Source organism: Ictalurus furcatus, chromosome 18 (assembly GCF_023375685.1).
Source record: "Ictalurus furcatus strain D&B chromosome 18, Billie_1.0, whole genome shotgun sequence".
In the NCBI taxonomy this organism is placed as follows: Eukaryota; Metazoa; Chordata; class Actinopteri; order Siluriformes; family Ictaluridae; genus Ictalurus; species Ictalurus furcatus.
Window position 1 is genome coordinate 32,101 of NC_071272.1, and position 19,006 is coordinate 51,106.

The 19,006-nt window shown below is 36.6% G+C and overlaps 2 protein-coding genes across 13 annotated transcripts in view; one reads left to right on the forward strand and one right to left on the reverse strand.

The window, feature by feature from the left end:
- Window positions 1–537: 537 nt before the first annotated feature.
- skp1 (S-phase kinase-associated protein 1) lies at window positions 538–8,947 on the forward strand. 4 transcript variants are annotated; one of them, XM_053649183.1, is made up of 6 exons: window positions 538–588; window positions 2,463–2,559; window positions 2,709–2,782; window positions 3,760–3,903; window positions 4,370–4,510; window positions 8,308–8,947. In XM_053649183.1, exons 2-6 carry the CDS (start codon window positions 2,463–2,465, stop codon window positions 8,341–8,343), a joined length of 492 nt encoding a protein of 163 aa, XP_053505158.1. In that variant the 5' UTR covers window positions 538–588; the 3' UTR covers window positions 8,344–8,947. The 4 variants fall into 4 exon arrangements, with proteins under 4 accessions (XP_053505158.1, XP_053505160.1, XP_053505156.1 ...); XM_053649185.1 differs by lacking the exon at window positions 538–588 and adding an exon at window positions 589–728; XM_053649181.1 differs by lacking the exon at window positions 538–588 and adding an exon at window positions 1,428–1,581.
- A 2,579-nt stretch (window positions 8,948–11,526) lies between these two features.
- The window catches only part of tcf7 (transcription factor 7), an 88,295-nt gene continuing 80,815 nt past the window's right edge, over window positions 11,527–19,006 (reverse strand). For 3 of the 9 annotated variants that reach the window (XM_053648102.1, XM_053648104.1, XM_053648106.1), the window contains 2 exons: window positions 16,261–16,392; window positions 11,527–12,402 (listed from right to left, as the gene is read on the reverse strand). In XM_053648102.1, the coding sequence (XP_053504077.1) occupies window positions 12,326–12,402; window positions 16,261–16,392 (209 nt within the window). In that variant the 3' untranslated portion in view covers window positions 11,527–12,325. Of the gene's footprint in view, window positions 12,426–16,260; window positions 18,152–19,006 lie in introns of those variants that run through there. The other 6 variants (XM_053648103.1, XM_053648111.1, XM_053648105.1 and 3 more) reach the window with 5 other exon arrangements.

Sequence of the window (19,006 nt, forward strand, 5' to 3'; positions counted from 1 at the left end):
TTTAGTATGTTAGCTTAAAGGCTAACATACTAAAAGCCACAAAACTTCAATTTTGATTTCATGGGGACTTTTAGTATGTTAAAAGTTAACATAAAGACAAGGGAATATTGAAGGAGACATAGAAACAATCAAGCAGAGAAAAGTGATATGTCATATGCACATTTTATCCCCATAATTCTCATTTCTCATTTCATTTTGATTCATAGATCTCACTCCAGCCAGGAAGCCAAAGTTGGCAACCCTGCAAATGTGAGCAATTTTAGGTAATGCTTCTTGTTAAGTTACAATAAATTGTGAAATCAGTGTTTAGTGTTAGAGTTTGAGAAAACAAGTAACCTAGTTAACTAGTCTTATCAGAAAAAAGCAGACTGATTAATTACCTAATTGTGCTAACTAAGCTTCAACTATGTCTCATATTTATTTCTCATAATGTTTAAAGATCATTATCTCTATATTTATTGGGACCGTTGACATGGAAATTAGACAACACTCACGGATGAATTTATAATATTCTAATTCTAATTCTTAATTCTTGATTATTCCTACCATCAAGTAGCTGCATCGGTCTTTCGCTCTGCACAACAAAAGGTAAATCGCCTTCGCATCAACACAGACTTCAGGGTGAAACTTTTCCACGAGCATCCTCCTGTTTGTTTGTTGTCCAGAAAAGATGAAAAGACTAAATTGTCGTTGAAATTAGACAACACTCGCAGACTCGTCCTCTGAAGGTAAAAAGGTTTATTACAGAAAAATGGTTAATACAGGATAAAATAAAGCAGGATAGAATAATGAGAGCGCTCTGAAGCGCTTGTGCTGAACCACTACTATATGTATGAAAGGCAGAGCATGACACACTTCTGTGTACTGATAAGAAGCGGTTTGAGGCAGTTCAAACAGGCTTTGTTTTAGGGTCTTGGAAGATGTGCAGACGAACCTTGCACAGAAGAACATGTTTGTGTCTCTGTAAGCAGATATGTACTGTACTGATCTCAGTGACATGACATGGCCTTCTTAGGCATTATCCTCAGATGAACATGAACAGAAGCAAAATTATTACAAAGTAAAAATGAGTAATTTCCCTCACACCATGTATAAAGCAAGAAATAAGATACTTACTGACTTTCTCTTGGCTATGGTTCACATAGTGTAGCACTGTCTTAGGTGTCTTACATTACAGACATTGCAGTTTATATGCTCAGATTCCTGCTCAGTGCTTATGAGTCTACAATCAGGCAGATCTCAAAGTGTACTGGAGCTTTTATCTGAAGCATTAATGATTTAATGTCAGATTAAAGCGATGGGTATGCATGTAAGGTTTCTGTGTATTCCAAGACATGTTGGCGTGGTAGGTAATAAACTTGCATATAAATACTCAACTAGTTTACACTCCAGACCAGTGGGTGGCGGTAATGCACAAAAGGGTTTTGCCAACCGCCGTAAAAAGTAAAGAATAAGAAGACGACGGAAAGGAAGAAGAAGAAGTAGTAGTAGAAGAAGAAGAAGAAAAAAATAATCTGTGGTTTTGACGGGCCTTATTGGCGTTTACAATTTGTCTTTGTACCGTTCAGGGATATAGTCATTGTAAGTATGGTATATTATTGAATAACATAAAAGTTAATGTTTACGGTAATAAGTCGTAATGAAAATTTCTATGTCAGTTTTGCCGCATTTTGCTTAAATGATAATTGTCGCTAGGCCCTGATACAGTCAAATCAGCTCCGAGCTAGCTTGTTGAAATTGCTAATTGGTTCAGACCAGTGAGCTAGCTGCTACGTTTACCTGTTAATTAGTGTAATGTTTTAGGTCAAGTCAGTTTATTGGTGTGTCGAACTCTGTTTCCCTCTCGGGATCTGTTTCCCCAAGTTATATTTTTAAAATGGGATAACAGAACCTGTGTCTGTTGCGTTTTTATGTCTTTATAACCTACTGTTATTTCTATCAATAAATAATGTTATATTTGTGAGGGAGTTTTCATTTTGAGTATTGTAGTATTTTTTTTTAAGAAATGTGTGCTCATTCACGTAACTGTGATTTTCTAGGATAAATATGTGACCGTTCTCAAAAGGCACAATACCGGGACAACACCGGCACAAGATCTAACGCGCTAGCCAGCAAATTAAGCTCCTTCGAGATCGTTTGCCAAGCTCGTTCCGCCAGTATGACTGCAGCCCCGTCTGAATGACAATTCTATTGTTAAAATAGTGGTGACAATACCAACAACAGTTAGTGAGCTACCGCAAACTAGTGTAGCATAGCTCTGCGTTAGCTAACTAATGATTGTTAACTTTAAATAGATAGACTTAATTGTATTTTTATTATTATTATGTTGAATGTTAGAATAAAATGTGATACTATAATGGTTTCAAAAAGTTTCTGGCTAATTTAGGATAGCAAGTAATCAGTCTACCTTAAGTAACTATGACTAAGTTATTTATTAATTGCAGGATAACAATTTTTCATAGATGCCAACAATTAAGCTGCAAAGCTCAGACGGAGAGATGTTTGAAGTGGACGTTGAAATCGCCAAACAGTCTGTAACTATAAAGACAATGTTGGAAGGTAAGTTACTCAAATTGTTGTGGCAGCAATGTTGTTGTTTTCATTTTAGCTAGTTATATAGATTTGGTTTATATGTTGTGTGATTATCAGAAATATATTAAAGGATTTTGTCTGCAATGTTTTTAACTGGGTCTGGCTTTATCTAATAGATTTAGGCATGGATGATGAAGGGGATGATGATCCCGTCCCTCTTCCAAATGTGAATGCGGCCATCCTCAAAAAGGTTCAGTATCCAACTTTGCAGCATGATTTGCTCATTATTACTACATAAGATGATCATCACAATATATATGTGCCAGGTGGAACCCATAAGGTACCCATGTATGTGAATGTGGCTCCAGTCTACATGCTGTAAATTGACAATAAATTGGCTTCCATTTCTGCATATTGTTTTGTATGCTGTAGGCATATGAGTGTGTAAAATGCTATTGTCCTTTTGTGCCCTTTAACTATTGCTGATTGACCATAGCAATTGGCATGGCAAAACATACATTTGTTGTGTACACGTTACATCGGGAAAAGTATTGGAAGCTTATGAGTTGTCTGGCTGCAATTACTAGCATTTAGTCAGGATCTTGTGGGTTAAATTCTTGTTAACAAGATCAGGAATGCTGAGTTTGGGACTGTAAACAAACTTAATGCATTACTAGGTAAGCTCAATCAGGGCTCTACGGTAACAATTTCTTAATTAAGAAACACAAGTTTAGTTTTTTTATTAAGAGATGGTAACATTAATGTGCCACAATATAATGCACACATAGGCTTGAGAACTTGAGCTTGTCAATTATGACATAATTTAGGAATATTGTGTGAGCCATGCCAAATTAATTTACCTTCTGATAAACTAAATTTAATATTTTCAGTTATTTTTACAGGCTTTATGCAAAAATCAGCAACATTAACCTGTTTAACTTGTAAACAAATACAATAAAACTCCAATGTTCAGTATTTGAAGTATGCTCCTATATTTATTTAAAGCTACACTATTAGACATTTCCCACTGTCGTGGTTCTGGGCTGGAGTCAGTTCTCGAACTGCTCCGTGTATATTATGTATATATCTGAATAATTTCATATAGGATGTGTCTGGGTGAGTTCATTTACCTGCCAGATGGGAAGCGCTTTAGTTTAATGGTGTTCATTACTGATGCTCTGATCAGGATTTTTACGACCGATACCGATTTCTTGTGTGTGTACACAGGTAATTCAGTGGTGCACGCATCACAAAGATGACCCCCCACCCCCTGAGGATGATGAGAACAAAGAGAAGAGGACAGATGACATCCCTGTGTGGGATCAGGAGTTTCTCAAAGTGGACCAGGGCACACTCTTTGAGCTCATTCTGGTCTGTTTTTATTATGTCTTTTAAGAGCTTTACCTAATGCATTTAGTGATTATTATTTGGGTTTGCATAGTGAATACAATAGAGTTTAGAAGATGTTGAGAATTTTCTTTAAATAGATTAATAGGATGAGTTGCTGGTAATCTGACCAGAAATGTAGGCTGCATTGTTCTGTTTCCCTGTTAAGTTAAACTTTCCTGGGTTGAACTTAACTTAAACTTGACCAAGTGTTTGATTTATTTATTTATTTATTTATTTATTTATTTAAACCTGTAGCCATGCTTGTTGCTATGTCCAGCAGGAAAAAAAAATGCTATGTCATCAACAGTAAACATTAGCCAGTTTTGTCATGTGAGTCCTAAAGTGGGATGCAAGAATAGTTACACATGGTATGATTTCATTTGTGTCATTTTATAATAGGTTCATCTTTTACTCTTCCCCTTACTTGCATTTTGCCTCCCTTGTTTAGGCTGCAAATTATTTGGACATCAAAGGTTTGCTAGATGTCACCTGCAAAACAGTTGCAAATATGATTAAAGGTAAAACCCCAGAAGAAATCAGGAAGACGTTCAACATTAAAAATGACTTCACAGAGGAAGAGGAAGCTCAGGTAAGGGAAACATTAGACTTATCCTATTGCCTATTTAGGCTGTGGGCCAAGCCATGAAAACTTTTATTTATCCCTGGCATGGAAAAACATTCTATTTTGTTTGCATGTCTTAAAGTTTTTTGTTAGGACAATAAAAATTTGTGCACATTTTTCTTAAAATGTACATTTATTCAGTCTTTACAGGCAAGCATAGACTGTTTTCAGTAAGTGCAATTTACCCAAATGAGACAATCCACAACAATCTTTAGTGTATCCACGTGGTACCAGATGATAACACGGGCATGAGGGCACCCTGGAACATAAAGCGGCTTGTCACTCTACCGTCAATAAACCTGCACATTTATCTAAGAGAAAAGCTAACAAAAGCTTGACTAAATAAATGGGTTTTGAAGACCAGACCTAAAGAGTCATGAACACTAATTGGAAGGGTGTTCCATATAGAGCTGCAACAATTTATTGATAAAATCGATAATAATAGATATGAAAATCGTTGTCAACGAATCTCATTATCAATTAGTCAGTCTGCGCGTGGTACATTTACTCATTGCTTTACTTCTGTTCCGAAAACATGCTTTGGAGGGTAAATACTAAAGTTGTGTCCCAAATGACACCCTATACACTGTGTACTCTACCGTCTACTGCAGTGTTTCTGCGGACCCGTAGTGGTCAGTGGTGTAATTTCAGGGGGTCTGTAGGAAAGTTTTAAAAATGTTTAAACTTTTTTTTGTGTGTGTGTGTTAAATGTATCAAAATATATTCAAATGAGATGTTTTAAAATGAATCAATTTGGTTAATCGCATGCATTCACAAATCACGTTAGCTGAGCTGACGATCGTTCATTGATGGATTAATTTTTTTATTTATTTACTAATGAATAATAATTTGCAAAAACCTGTGAGTGGTAGACAAGTTCAAGTGTCACATTAATGGATAAAATAAACAAAAGATAATTCAGAGAGTCAAATTAAAGGTCATACACAAAAACAAAAGTGGGGTTTTTATTAAAAATGTATTTGAACCAATCCCCTAGGGAATGACAGGTTCTACCAATCAACCAGAGATTGCTAGGACTGTAGAATTCAGTGCTTTTTGTGCATCCATAAAAAGTAATACATGAATACACAAAAACAAAAGTGGGGTTGTCCTCGAGAACAGATTCAGTTTGCCAAAAAAAAAAAAATCCTTCTGTGCAGATCAAGGGATATGTTCAGTTTCTAACTTTAATCCCTAACAAAAAACCATGTGAACGTTTAAACGTCAATCATAAAATGGGGCATCAAAATAATTTCCACATCCCTGCTTCGGACTACAGCTGCGTTGTCTGTAATCAGGTTACCGAAGAGAGAAACACTCACACTAGCTAGACAAAAGTCCAGAGGGATATGTTCCATTAAAACAGACTAGGGATGTCACGATACCAAAAATCTAGTAGTCTGTACCGATACCACCAAAAGTACACGATACTCGATACCACAGTGTGGTATAAAAAAAAAAAAAAAAAAATTTTTATTAAAAACTCCTGGAGGACATCCTCCTCTGGCTAATACTGGCAAAAAGAGAAGGGGGGATATTTATCAAACACTGACTGACAATGACTAATAAAACAGTGCTAATAACAAGTGCTAAGGTGCACTCCTAAATGCACTCGCGCACCCACACTCACCCCCCCCCCCCCCCCATATACTCTGAATGCAAGCAGTAGTTTAAATTCACTGATCTTGTGGCAGGACAAAAACATTTATTAACAGCATGAACATTTGAATAATTATTAGAGACATTAGGCTACATTTAGCTGACAGGACATGGGCTGAATGGCGATGCATGGTGGCCCATTCGGAGGTAGTTTATAATATTGCAATGTATTAGCGTCATTACCAAATAACTGGCTATCGCTGACATTACATGGAGCATAATGTTAGCTGGTTTTATGGCCACAATGCCTGCTGCCTCAAACAAACATAATATAGGACCGTCTTTCAGGTGCTTCGCCAAATTCAAGGTGTTTCCTCGCTTTGTTTGAAATGAACGATAGCGTCGGTTGCACACCGGCAACCGATGCTCCCTTTCCTGTCAACGAGTTGGGGCGGAGCTAAAATTGTCCCCATCTTCTGTAGTTTTTCCCATGTGCTTGTAGACCTTCTTCTTCACCACTTGTGGACCGACTAAAACACTTGTGTGTATTTGCTGCCCCCTTTAGTCCGGAAGAATTGCAACCACGGTACCTTCATTACCAACAGTACCTACATTACTGCAGAAAACAAGTACCGTCACTTTTTAACAATGTTGGTACCGAAGTATCGGTTCTTGTGACATAGCTAATACAGACTCAACACTGCATATGTGAAGGTGCCTTAAGATAGATAGTGGGACTCAGCCCTCCACCTAATTAGACTGTTTGTGAAATCCAATTCAAAGTAAAAATTAATACATTTGGTTCATTTATTTGATTCAAGCATTTTGGTTTGCTTTTACACTGTACATAAACAAATATGCTATATATATATATATATATATATATATATATATATATATATATATATATATATATATATATATAAAAAAAAATTTTTGCTGAGGGGTAGGTTCAGGAGGACAGAGCTGAAAATGTATTTGTAAAAACTTTTGTTGGTCAGAAGTAAAGCTAAGGGTGATTGGGAAATGGTAATTATACCTTTGGCAATGTGCTTAGAATTGACTGGAGAACATGGATCTGGTGCTGAATAAGTTATTAAATATAAATTCTAGATAATATGGTAGGTTTTATTTATTATTATTTTTGTACTATAGTACAGTAAATTGTGTACATCATCCTGCTGCTTTTTTTTTTCTCGATCAAGCTAACTAGGACACATTGTATTTCTGCAGCACCTTAGCGTTCATCTGTGGGTCAGTTTAGCAATTAAAATGAATTACATTTTTTTTTTTTTTTTTTTTTAAAAACTGCTTTCCACAACACAAAACACAATATATATGGTTCTCTTCTTACAGTTCTATAGATCTATTCATGCTCGAGTTTCTTCTCATTGCAGTTGAAGCATGCTAGAGTTTGCTTGGAAAAGGCCACTGATCTTGGGCAGTTTAGGACTGGTTGTTTTAGCCCACACCCAAGTGCATTGCTTGTTCTCACCTGACCAAAAGAAGTGCACCAGGGTTTAAATTGACTAAATGCTGCATATGTAAAATTATCCTAGTTCAGCATGTAATGTGGGCTTGCACATCAGTGGGACTATCCTGTGGGTTGTCCACTAATCGTAGGGTTGGCGATTCGATTCCCGGCCCACACGAAGTGTCCTTGGGCAAGACACTGAACCCTGAGTTGCTCCCGATGGCAAGTTAGCGCCTTGCGTGGCAGCTCTGCTACCATTGGGGTGTGTGTGTGAATGAGACACGGTGTAAAGTGCTTTGGATAAAAGCGCTATATAAGTGCAGACCATTTACCATTTCACTGATCTCAAATATTCCTCTTGAAAGAGAAGTCAAAAAGAATCCAAGAACTTAATAAAGTGACACATGATGGTTGCCTCATTCAGGGCACTGAAGTGTCTAGTATCATGTCAAAACAACCTATGGGGCAGTTGAAAAGATGTTTTTGCTGCTCATCTGTGGTTCTTAAGAACTCATTCTCTTAAATATCATCACACATCCTGTTCTGTCTTTTAAATTACTGCTACTATATATTAAAAAAAAATCATAGCTTAATGTTTTTCAAAATTTACCAAAATTACCACATAAAATAAATTGATTTTGATATAATCTGATGTCTGTGAAAACCTAAATCTGCACTCTATTTCACACAGGTACGCAAGGAGAACCAGTGGTGTGAAGAGAAATAAAGTTCATCCAGACAATGTCACACTGCAAGGACTGTAAGGATGTTCCCAAAAACACATTTACTGGTTGCACTGCGCTAGTCATACTTGCTGATATTTACCAGTAGACCAGTAGAATTAGACCTTTTGTGTATTGATGGCATGATCTTCATTGCTTGTCTAGTGAAAAGAGAATTATAATTTAAGTGGTATCTGTTTTTAATCTTTCTTTGTATATTCAGCAGAAATAAATAATCTCTTCACCTCTCCCAAGTAAAAGCCCTTTACTTTTTTTTTTTTAATTTGTTTTAAACTGTCATCAGGAAACCAAGTACAATTTTGACTATTATTTGAAACCTGAGCATTTTTAGGAAAGCAGATTTGTTTATTTAGGCTTCTCATAATTCAGGTATAGAAAGGTGGAGGAAATTTGATGGGTGACTAAAATTTTCAGCTTGACCTATGGATTGAAAGTACTTGTTTAATGAGTTAAATGTGTTCTCTTGGAGCATGGCTATACATGTTGCCTCTTAACATTGTAAAATATGAAATACCATTTCTTAGTTCTATTCTGATGACAAAGCATAGAATTATCTTTTAGTTCAGAAAATAAAAACAACAAAATGTGTGCTGGTGTGTTGCATGTTACTTTGTGTTGCATGTTACTTTAGGGCATCTACTTTGACATCAGAGGCAAATTTAAAGCAATCTATTAGAGACTTTTATTTCAGCTGTAAATCATTATATGAGAATTCCAGTAGGTCAAACGTTTACGTACACAAAGTAAACCATCTCATTAAACAGTCTGGAAGATTCCAGAAAGTGATGCAATGATATTTAGAAGCTTCTGTTTGAACAATGTCATAATTATGAGTTAATTTGGAGTGCAACTTGTGACTGAATTGAAGGGCCTACCTATAGAGCCAGTACCTTTTTGCTTTTGGTACCACAAGAAAATCCAAACAACAACAACAAAAAAAAACTGTGGACCTCCACAAGTCCAGTTCCTCCTTAGGAGCAATTTCCGAACAAATAAGGGCAACATGAGTATCTGTACAAACAATTGTATGCAAATATTAAAATCTTGGAACCACACAGACAATACATCATTCAGGAAGGGGCCACAAATTAATTCCCAGGGATGACAACAACAAAGGAACTGGTGAAGGAGTTGGAGGCATTAGGTACCAAAGTATGTACATCTACCATTAAGAGAGCCCTATATCACCATAGCCTAAAATGCTATCACCCAAGGAAGAAGCCCCTTCTCAAAGACTGGCAGAGACATTTGGAGCAGTGTTGTCTGGTACGGTGAAACAAAAAATTTAACGGTTTGGCAATAAGAGTCAGTACTGTGTATAGAGGAAAAAACGGTAAGGCTTTTAATCTGAAAAACATCATCCTGACTGAGAATGATGAGAGTGGCATTGTGTGCTTTTTAGGGCTAAAATCCTATTGTTTTTGTAGGGGTTTTTATTATTAAGGGCTTCAAGCACAAAGTGCTGAAACCCTACTATTTTTGTAAGCATTTTAGGGATTATTATTATTATTGTTATCCATCCATTCATTTTCTGTTCCGCTTATCATATACAGGGTTGCGGGGAGTATGAAGCCTATCCCAGTGGACTCGGGGCATGAGGCAGGGGACAGGGCAGGGCACCAATCCATCGCAGGGCACAATCACACACACATTCATACACTATGAACAATTTAGAGATTTCAATCAGCCTGCAACACATATCCTTCGACTGGGGGAGGAAACCCCCGAAGGACAGGAAGAACATGCAAACTCTGCACACCCAGAGTGTGCCCCATATAATTTTTATTATTATGCCCTAAAACTGATCATGCAGATGAAACTGGAAGACTTACACACTTAAGAAACTTAAGATGCTGTATTTTACAAACACACTGGGGTATCATTACAAAACTTAGTAGGTGCCATCGGCCCATGCCCTGAAGGTACTCAAAACGTTTTGTGGCAGTGCCACCTTGTGGTCAAAAAATGAGAATTTCTAAAAATGCTAATAACTTTAAATTTCTTTAGCCTGTTGTCATAAAAACCAGTCAGGTCAGATTCTGTGGATCATGCCAAAAACAATGATACAAAATGTGTCTGTGAAAAATATTTCACAATTATAAAAAAAAATTAACTACTCCTAGACTATTAAAAAAGAGATGCTACACAAGCTTAGATACCGATCATGCATGGGAGCGCTTCCCACAGCGTGAAGCTCATGCAATGTCTTGTTCCCTTCTCGGGGAACAGCGTTACATGCGTAACCCAGATGTTTCTTGTACTGAAGCCCTTGATCTGCTTGTGCTTGCCCTGCATATCTACGAACTTCTCTCAGAAACATTTTGCAACAAGCACCAGAGCACAATAAATGTTGTCGAGCCTGAAAAAATGGAATGTGTGGTCGGTTAGATTTAAGAAAAATTTTTACATATGGCTTTAATAAAAATATTACGTTTCTCATAAAAAATTATAATACATCTTATTGAAGCAAGTTTCTAATTACAAGATTGTATTATATAACACAAGTGTGATCGAGTCATGTAGTACAAGTACAATAACTATAGTATTAAATTAACATGGTTACAGCACATGGGCTAGCATGGCGCAGTAGTAACATGCAGGGTGTAGTACTCCGGCAATTGTACCTGTACTACGTGACTTGACCACACTCACTTTATATAATTAAATATTGTAATTAGAAACTTGTTTAAATTAGGTTTATTATAAGTTTTGATGAGAAACGTAATTTTTTTTATGTGAAGCTTTCCACCACATTAAATTTTTTTATTGAACTGTGTTCAGCTACAGTATGTTGTTCCACACGCCACCTGGTGGTTTTTGTGTGAAGCACAACAAATGAAATTAATTTCTAAGAAGCGTGCCTGCAGGGTACCACGTTCTCACAAGTGGCAAATCGCGTGAAAAAACATGCATTCTTAAAGGCCACATCTGTACTGAGAAAAGAATGGAAAGCCCATTTAACCACACTTATAATAGCGGTCAGTGCATGGTTGTTTGGAAAGTCAATACATTTATGTACAGTAATTTCAGTAATTCTTCTCTCAGAGGCATTCACAAATTAAGGTCCAAGTTTGTATACTTCATTTAATATGTGGATAGAGGATAGGTTAAAAACCACTGGAGTATCCCTTTTAACATTATCACGAAGAACATGAATTCAAGTCAAAGATTTTCAAAATGTTTAATATATTAAAAATGGATATGTCACCAAAGAAATCACAACAAATCACCACCTGTGTAAAAATAGCTAAATCAAAAAAAAAAAAAAAAACTTTTACTTAGAGGAAACAAAGAACATTGTATATGAAATAAACAAGCACAGTCATTTGAGGAGCTGCATTGATTCAACATAACTCTCCATTATAACTTAATAACTAATGCACATTTTATTCTATGGCTGAATAGATTCAGAATCAATAATTTTTATTGGTGACAGATTACATAAACAGCAAAATGAAGCAATTTCATTGTTGTTGCTTGAAACATACTTGACACTGGAGTGTTTGGATGAAAGATACCAGACATAGCACTCACAAAGTGGCAGTTTGTGAATAAATGGAAAAGCATGAATAAGAAAAATGACAAAAACAAATGTTTTAATATTAGGTATAGAATACCATCATTTGAAGACATTTTAAAATTTTTACAATTAAATTGACAGCAATGTGATTCGCACAGCAGCTGGTGTCTCCATTTAATTTTTTATAGTGTCTAGTGAAAACACTGAAGGCAGAAGAGTTTCTGGGTCTTATTGTTTAATGATATGGACTACAGAGGTGTGGATTGTGTTCGCTGTTTTCGCTCTGGTGAATAAAATTGGGTGTTCGCAGGGACTGAGTGTTGAGTGTTGAGGGTAAGGGTGTTTTCTGGTCTGAGCATGGAGATTGCTGTCACTGGGAAGAGGAAAGGGGCAGTTTAGAGGAGAGGCTGGGTGTATGAAGTGATTAATAGGAAAGGAGGGCGAATCTACAGCACTTCCATCGGAAGAATTGGGGCTGGCGCACTGTCCTCCTTGAAGGTAGCGAATGCACTTCTTTTTTCTCCTAAGAACAGTCAAGAGAGTTATCTGTGAATAAAATATGGATGTAAAATGTCACAAATATGCACACTCAACAAAAAATGTGTTATAAAACATGAGAATTATTAGATGTACTACAGTTGCAATCAAAATTATTCACCCCCATTGCAAATCAGGTTTATTGTCAAAATTTACAGACTTTCAAGATGCTAATCATGGGGGTTGAATAATTTTGATTGCAACTGTATATGGCCAAAAGTATGTGGTTGGTTGTGCACAGATGTAATGTGAGAAAGCTGTAGTAATTCCAATTCATCCCAATGGTGTTCAGTGGGGTTGAGGTCAGGGTTCTGTGCAAGCCACTGAGTCCACTGAGTTACACCAACCAGGCAAACAATGTCTTTATGCATCTGGGCTATGCCTCTTAGTTCCAGTGAAAGGAAATCTTAATGCTACAACACACAAAGACATGCTACACAATTGTATGCTTGTAACATTCTGGCAAAAGTTTTAGGAAGACCCTTATATGGGTGTTATGGTCATGTGTCCACATACTTTTGGCCATAAAGTGTACATGATGTGCTTGAAATTCATCTTGCTGAGCATACACACTTGTGTCTTGTGGCAAACTAATATATATATATATATATATATATATATATATATATATATAATGGCATTGCTCTAACAATAATTTAGAACAGTAAAAAGCAATTAAATTAAGTAAAATAAAAACATTTTTAAATACTTTTAAAAATAATTCTAGGCTTAAGAACATGACTGCAGACATCGGTTTGTACATAATATCTTCATGTAACATTTATACTCAGTAGATAGTTTATTAGGTCAATCTACTTTGTAGCTACACTCATTGGCTTTTTTTTTTTTTTTTTTTTTTTTTTTTAAAATCAGGCACACCCACCATCCACTTTAATAAGAACACCTTTACACCTGCACATTTATGCAGTTATCTAATCAGCCAATCATGTAGTAGCAGGACAATGGATAAAATCATGCAGATACAGGTCAAGAGCTTCTGTTCATGTTCATATCAATAATCAGAATGAAGAAAAAGTGTGATCTATGAGACTTTGATCATGGCATGGTTGTTGGTGCCAGATGTGCTGCTTTGAGTATTTCAGAAACTGCTGATCTCCTGAAAAATTCAGACACAACAGTCTCTAGAGATGACACAGAATAGTGCAAAAAACACTGAGTTCTATGGGTGGAAAAGTCTTGTTGATAAGAGAGGTCAGAGGAAAATGGCCAGATTGGTTCAAGCTGCCAGGAAGGATATAGTAACAACCACTCTATACAACCATGGTGATCAGTAAAGCATCTTAGTATGCACAAAACATTGAACCTTGGGGTGAATAGGCTATAACAGCAGAAGACCACAATGGGTCCTCAGAATGTCACACTTCCTCCACGGTCTTGTCTTAATCCCATAGTGCATCCTGATGCCATCTTTCCCCAGGTAAGGGACACATATGCACCCAGCCGTCCACATGATGTAAAAGAATCAGCAAGGCCACCTTCTTCCATTGCTCAATGGTGCAGTTCTGATGCTCACATTCCCATTGTACGTGCTTTTGGCACTGGACAGGGGTCAGCATGCTCACTTTGATTGATTTTTGCGGCTATGCAGCCACTTATGCAGCAAGCTGCAATGCACTGTGTTCCGACACCTTTCCACCTTTAACACCAGTTAATAACCAGCATTAAATGTTTAAGAAATTTGTGCTACAGTAGCTCTTCTGTAGTATCGGACAAGGCGGACTAGCTTTCGCTCCCCACATGCATCAGTAAGCCTTGGGCACCCATGACCCTGTTGCTGGTATACCGGTTGTCCCTCCTTGGACCACGTTTGGTAGGTACTAACACTGCATACCAAGAACACCCCACAAGACCTGCCGTTTTGTAGATGCTGTGACCCAGTTGTCTAGCAATCACAATTTGGTTCTGTCAAGTTTAGTTTAGTTTATTTATTTATAAAGCAATTTTAAAAATAACAGAAGTTGAAACCAAAGTGCTGTACAAGTAGTATAAAACAGATTTAAAACAAACATTTAATAGTATCAAATACCAATGGACAAATGAAAATTCTACACCCTCAGACCAAATTAAAAGATAACGAATAAAAGTGGGTCTTCAGAGAAGATTTGAACATAGGAATAGAGGGGGAAGATCTAATATGCAAAGGGAGACTATTCCAGAGCCTGGGAGCAGCTACTGAGAAAGCCCAGTCAGCTTTGGTTTTAAAATGTGAATGAGGGACTGAAAGGAGGAGGTGACTGGATGATGGAAGAGATCTTGAGGCAGTATATGGGGTAAGGAGATCACATATGTACTGGGGAGCATATGTCCATCCAAAACAAATAGCAGAATTTTAAAAAACAATGTAGAAATTGACTGGCAACCAGTGTAAAGAGGCGAGGACAGGAGTATTATGCTCACGTTTTCTGGTGCCAGTCAATAATCTAGCTGCCACATTTTGTACCATTTGCAAGCAATCTAGAGCAGTTTTATGCAATTCAAAATAGAGGGAATTACAGTAGTCTAACCTTGATGTTATAAAAGCATGAATAACCGTTTCCAGTTCCTTCTTAGAGAGCATTTTCTTGATTTTAGCAAAAGATCTCAGCTGAAAAAAACTGCTTTTGACAACAGCACTGATCTGCTTATCAAAACACAACGTAGGATCTAACATGACACCAAGGTTTTTGACACAATCGTGCACATTGGTAGACAGAGGACCTAACTGATTGAAACTGGTGGGCCAAAAATTATTATTTCAGTTTTATCACTATTTAGCTGTAAAAATTGAATGCCATCCAGCATTTAATGACATGAAGACATTTAAACAGAATTGTCAATGTCACTCAGATCCTTATGGTTTCCTATTTTTCATGGGTCCAACACATCAAGAGCTTACTGTTGAATTGCTACCTAATATAGCCCACTCCTTGAGGGGTGCCAATGTAACGAGAAAATCAATGTTATATATATTTACACACACACACACACACGCACACAGAGACAGGATATAAAAAGTCTGGGCTTAATTTGCTGGAACGGCCAGTCCTGGACAAATTGCAAGTCATTTGAAATCTACGCTACTTGCAGATTTTTTTTCCTTACAGTGGAATGATGTATTTCAAATAATTTGGATTTAATCTTTTTAAATCCCTTGCCAGACTCCACGACCTCAACCACGATCCACAACCTTTTTTCTGAAGGCCTTCCAGTACTCTTTAGATCTTGGCATAATACCCAGTGTTGGGTAAGTTACTCAAAAAAGTAATCCACTACATATTACTAATTACTACTTTAAAATTGTCATTTGATTACATTACTGAATGTAAAAAGTAATCAGCTTACTAATTACTTTACTTTCATGTTACTTTCAAAACCAGTCAAGCCTACAAAAATACACTACAAAGCAGGGACGTCACTAGAGATTTATGAATGGGGGGCCTAGCCTCCTTTAGGGGGTCCCAAAAAAAAATCTTTCTAGTCATGTATATTTTAGAGTAGTATTTGTGGTCAAGGTATACCTGTCTCTTAATTTATGTTAGATAATGATCTAATATGACTTAAATTATATAAAAATAAAGAAAGTAAAGTCCACTTTGTCCCCATCCATCCAGCAATAACAAAAAACAGTAAACTGTGTCATGTGTGGATCATTCACTGACCAACAGAACGGCTCGATTAAAGTGTATACATGCTGGATGAAGTCGAGCTACAAGTCCGATTTCGGAAGTTTGATTTCAGTATGATTTCAGTCGGACAAAAGCGTTTACATTACATTTTCAAAAGGCGAATTACTGCTTTAGCTTGATTGAAATTTAACATTTAATGTGCATGTAAACGTGCTTACTGTCTGGAGGTCCGCTGACGGGAGGTACCCATGGTAAAGCCACTGGATGTGTGTCCGTCAACCGAAAAACGCGCGGATAAATAGGTGTGTAGCCACTGTATGTGTAGCGCGTACAGCAGCCTCCCCCAGGTCCTAGTGCCCACCCAGGAACGGGTTTAAGATGTGATGGGAGTCGAACCGTTGATGGAAAAAAAAGAAATATATTGGCTGATATATTTACTTGCTTAGGGGGGCTAATGAATATTAAATGAATAAAAAATAGGCCTACAGACGTCCCTGCTACAACGTGAAACTCATAGTTCTTTCAGTAATTTTAGAGTGCGTCAATGTATGATGATCAGAAAAAGTTGGATTTATCATAAAACATCCCCGGGTGTTGTCATTGTCTATAGGTCTACCAGACCAATAAAATATAAAACTTTCCTAACTAGGCTAGCTTACTGCCATTAAGTTAGCCGCTCTTCCTGAAAGCACGGTTAATCTAGCCGCGCATTAATTTTAGGGTCGTGGCTTTTACACACTTAGCGGTAACGGCACCAAAAGCGAAAAACTAGCATCCGTGAGCTCCTACACAACAAAAGAAAATAAAATTTTATACAAAACAATCATTTTAAATAAATAAGTAATAAAAACAACAATTTAGTGTCACTAGTCAAGGGGAGGCACGGCTAAGCTATCACTGAATGGGTTTAGCTGCTACAGTGCCATGCAAAGTACATTATCTTTCCTTATGCTCTGCTTATATCATGTTCACATAAACTGGAGCTCAAATGTTTACACAGATTGTTTTCCTGCTCAGCATCAGAGGATGTTAATGTTTCAGTTTCAACTGGTTTCAAAAAATCAGCGCATATCCATTTTTCCTCACACTAACTGTGTGGGCTAGCGTTTGGCAGAATTGAGTGCTGTCAGCCAATAAGATACGAGTGTTTCCATGTATTTTCCTGTAAACCCTGTTTGATTGGTCTCGCCTCTGTTCACTGGAGATATAAAATTACAGGTGATCTTTTACTGATGTTCAGTTACGTAGTGACAAACTGCTCCAAGTGGAGAATTATTCGGGGCTAAAGAAAAAAATCTTTGGGGCAAAATGTGATTTATTTTAAAAATGCATTGTACTTAATATTGTTTTCTTAACAATAAATTTGTAACAGAAGTAATGTAATTTTATTGATATCAGTAACTAATCAAATTATATAAATTTAAAATGTAATGCATTACATTACAGCATTATCAGAAAAAGTCATTAGATTACAGTAACACGTAATACCCAACTCTGATAGCACCACACAACTCAATATCAAAGGGAACACCAGGCACTAGATGTGACAGGTTTAAATAAGACAGGTTCCAGCTGCACTCCCTAAGCAGGGTCTAATCACTGGCACCAAATCTTGAATACCTGATTATAATTTTATTGATTTGATTGTGTGATAAATGTAGGGGTGTACTTACTTTTTCCATGTGACCGATCTGGGTTGTTGTTTTTTTGTTAATTTAAATTGTGAAAATTACTACAAAATGTCACTTTATTAATAGGCACTGTTTCAAAGAGTATCAAAAGTTTTCTTGTCCAAATATCTTTTTAAAAAATAAATTAAAAAATTCCATGGGGTTTACTTATTTTCACATGACTGTCTGATTTAGATGTAAATAGTCTCAAATTAAAGCCTTTAGAAAGTCTGCACTTTGAACTCACATGCATTATTTAATTTCAACTGTCGTATCCTGTGATAGACAGCTAAAATAATAACTGACTGTATATTCAAATCAAGACAGGATGACTACAGGAACACAAAAACAGCCCACATGCCCAAACATAACATTGTAAAGCTTGGACTTTGTTCTGCATGGAGGATTGAGCCAAGATCCCTCTCCAAACATATTAGACCTTACAAAAAAAAAAAAAAAAAAAAAATCAGGGACAGAAAATAGACTAATATGGTGATAAATGAGAATGTGGCAATCATTTATATAAACATCTAATAGGAATCTAGTAAATAGCCAATATATTGCTGCAATAGTCCTAATAGTAATCACATTTTTCACTGCAAGTTTGATTTAATTTATGGCTACCACCCTCATTATGTGGAAGCTTATAAATTAGCATGTAATTCAGCAAATCCTATTATTCTTTGCATTTCATAATATATTTTGTGCAGTTAATTGTGTGCTTAACTTAATGAATCCATGAGATACTAAATCAAGGTCATGAAATTGTAATGTGTTCACAGGACATAGGCTACAGTGGTGCTCGACAGTTTCTGAACCCTTTAGAATTTTGGATATATCTGAATAAATATGACCTAAATCATCAGATTTTCACACAAAAGTATTATACTTGCTCATTCACTTACTGAGGAAAATGATCCAATATTATCCATCTGTGATTATCTTTTTCCAAACATAACACTTCTCATTTAAACCAAAAATTATATTTTGGTCTCATCTGTCCACAAAACATTTATCCAATAGTCTTCTGGCTTGTCCACATGATATTTAGCAGACTGTAGATGGCAGCAAAGTTCTTTTTGGAGAACACCTTTACTGTTCAGTGTTTACCTAATGGTGGACTCATGAACATTAACATAATAACCAATAACCTTTAGTTGCTTAGAAGTTACCCTGGGTTCCCTTGTGACCTCTTGGACTATGGTTTGCTCTTGGGGTAATCTTTGTTGGACCCCACTCCTGGAAGGGGAACAATGGTCTTGAATTTCCTTAATTTGTACACAATCTGTCTGAC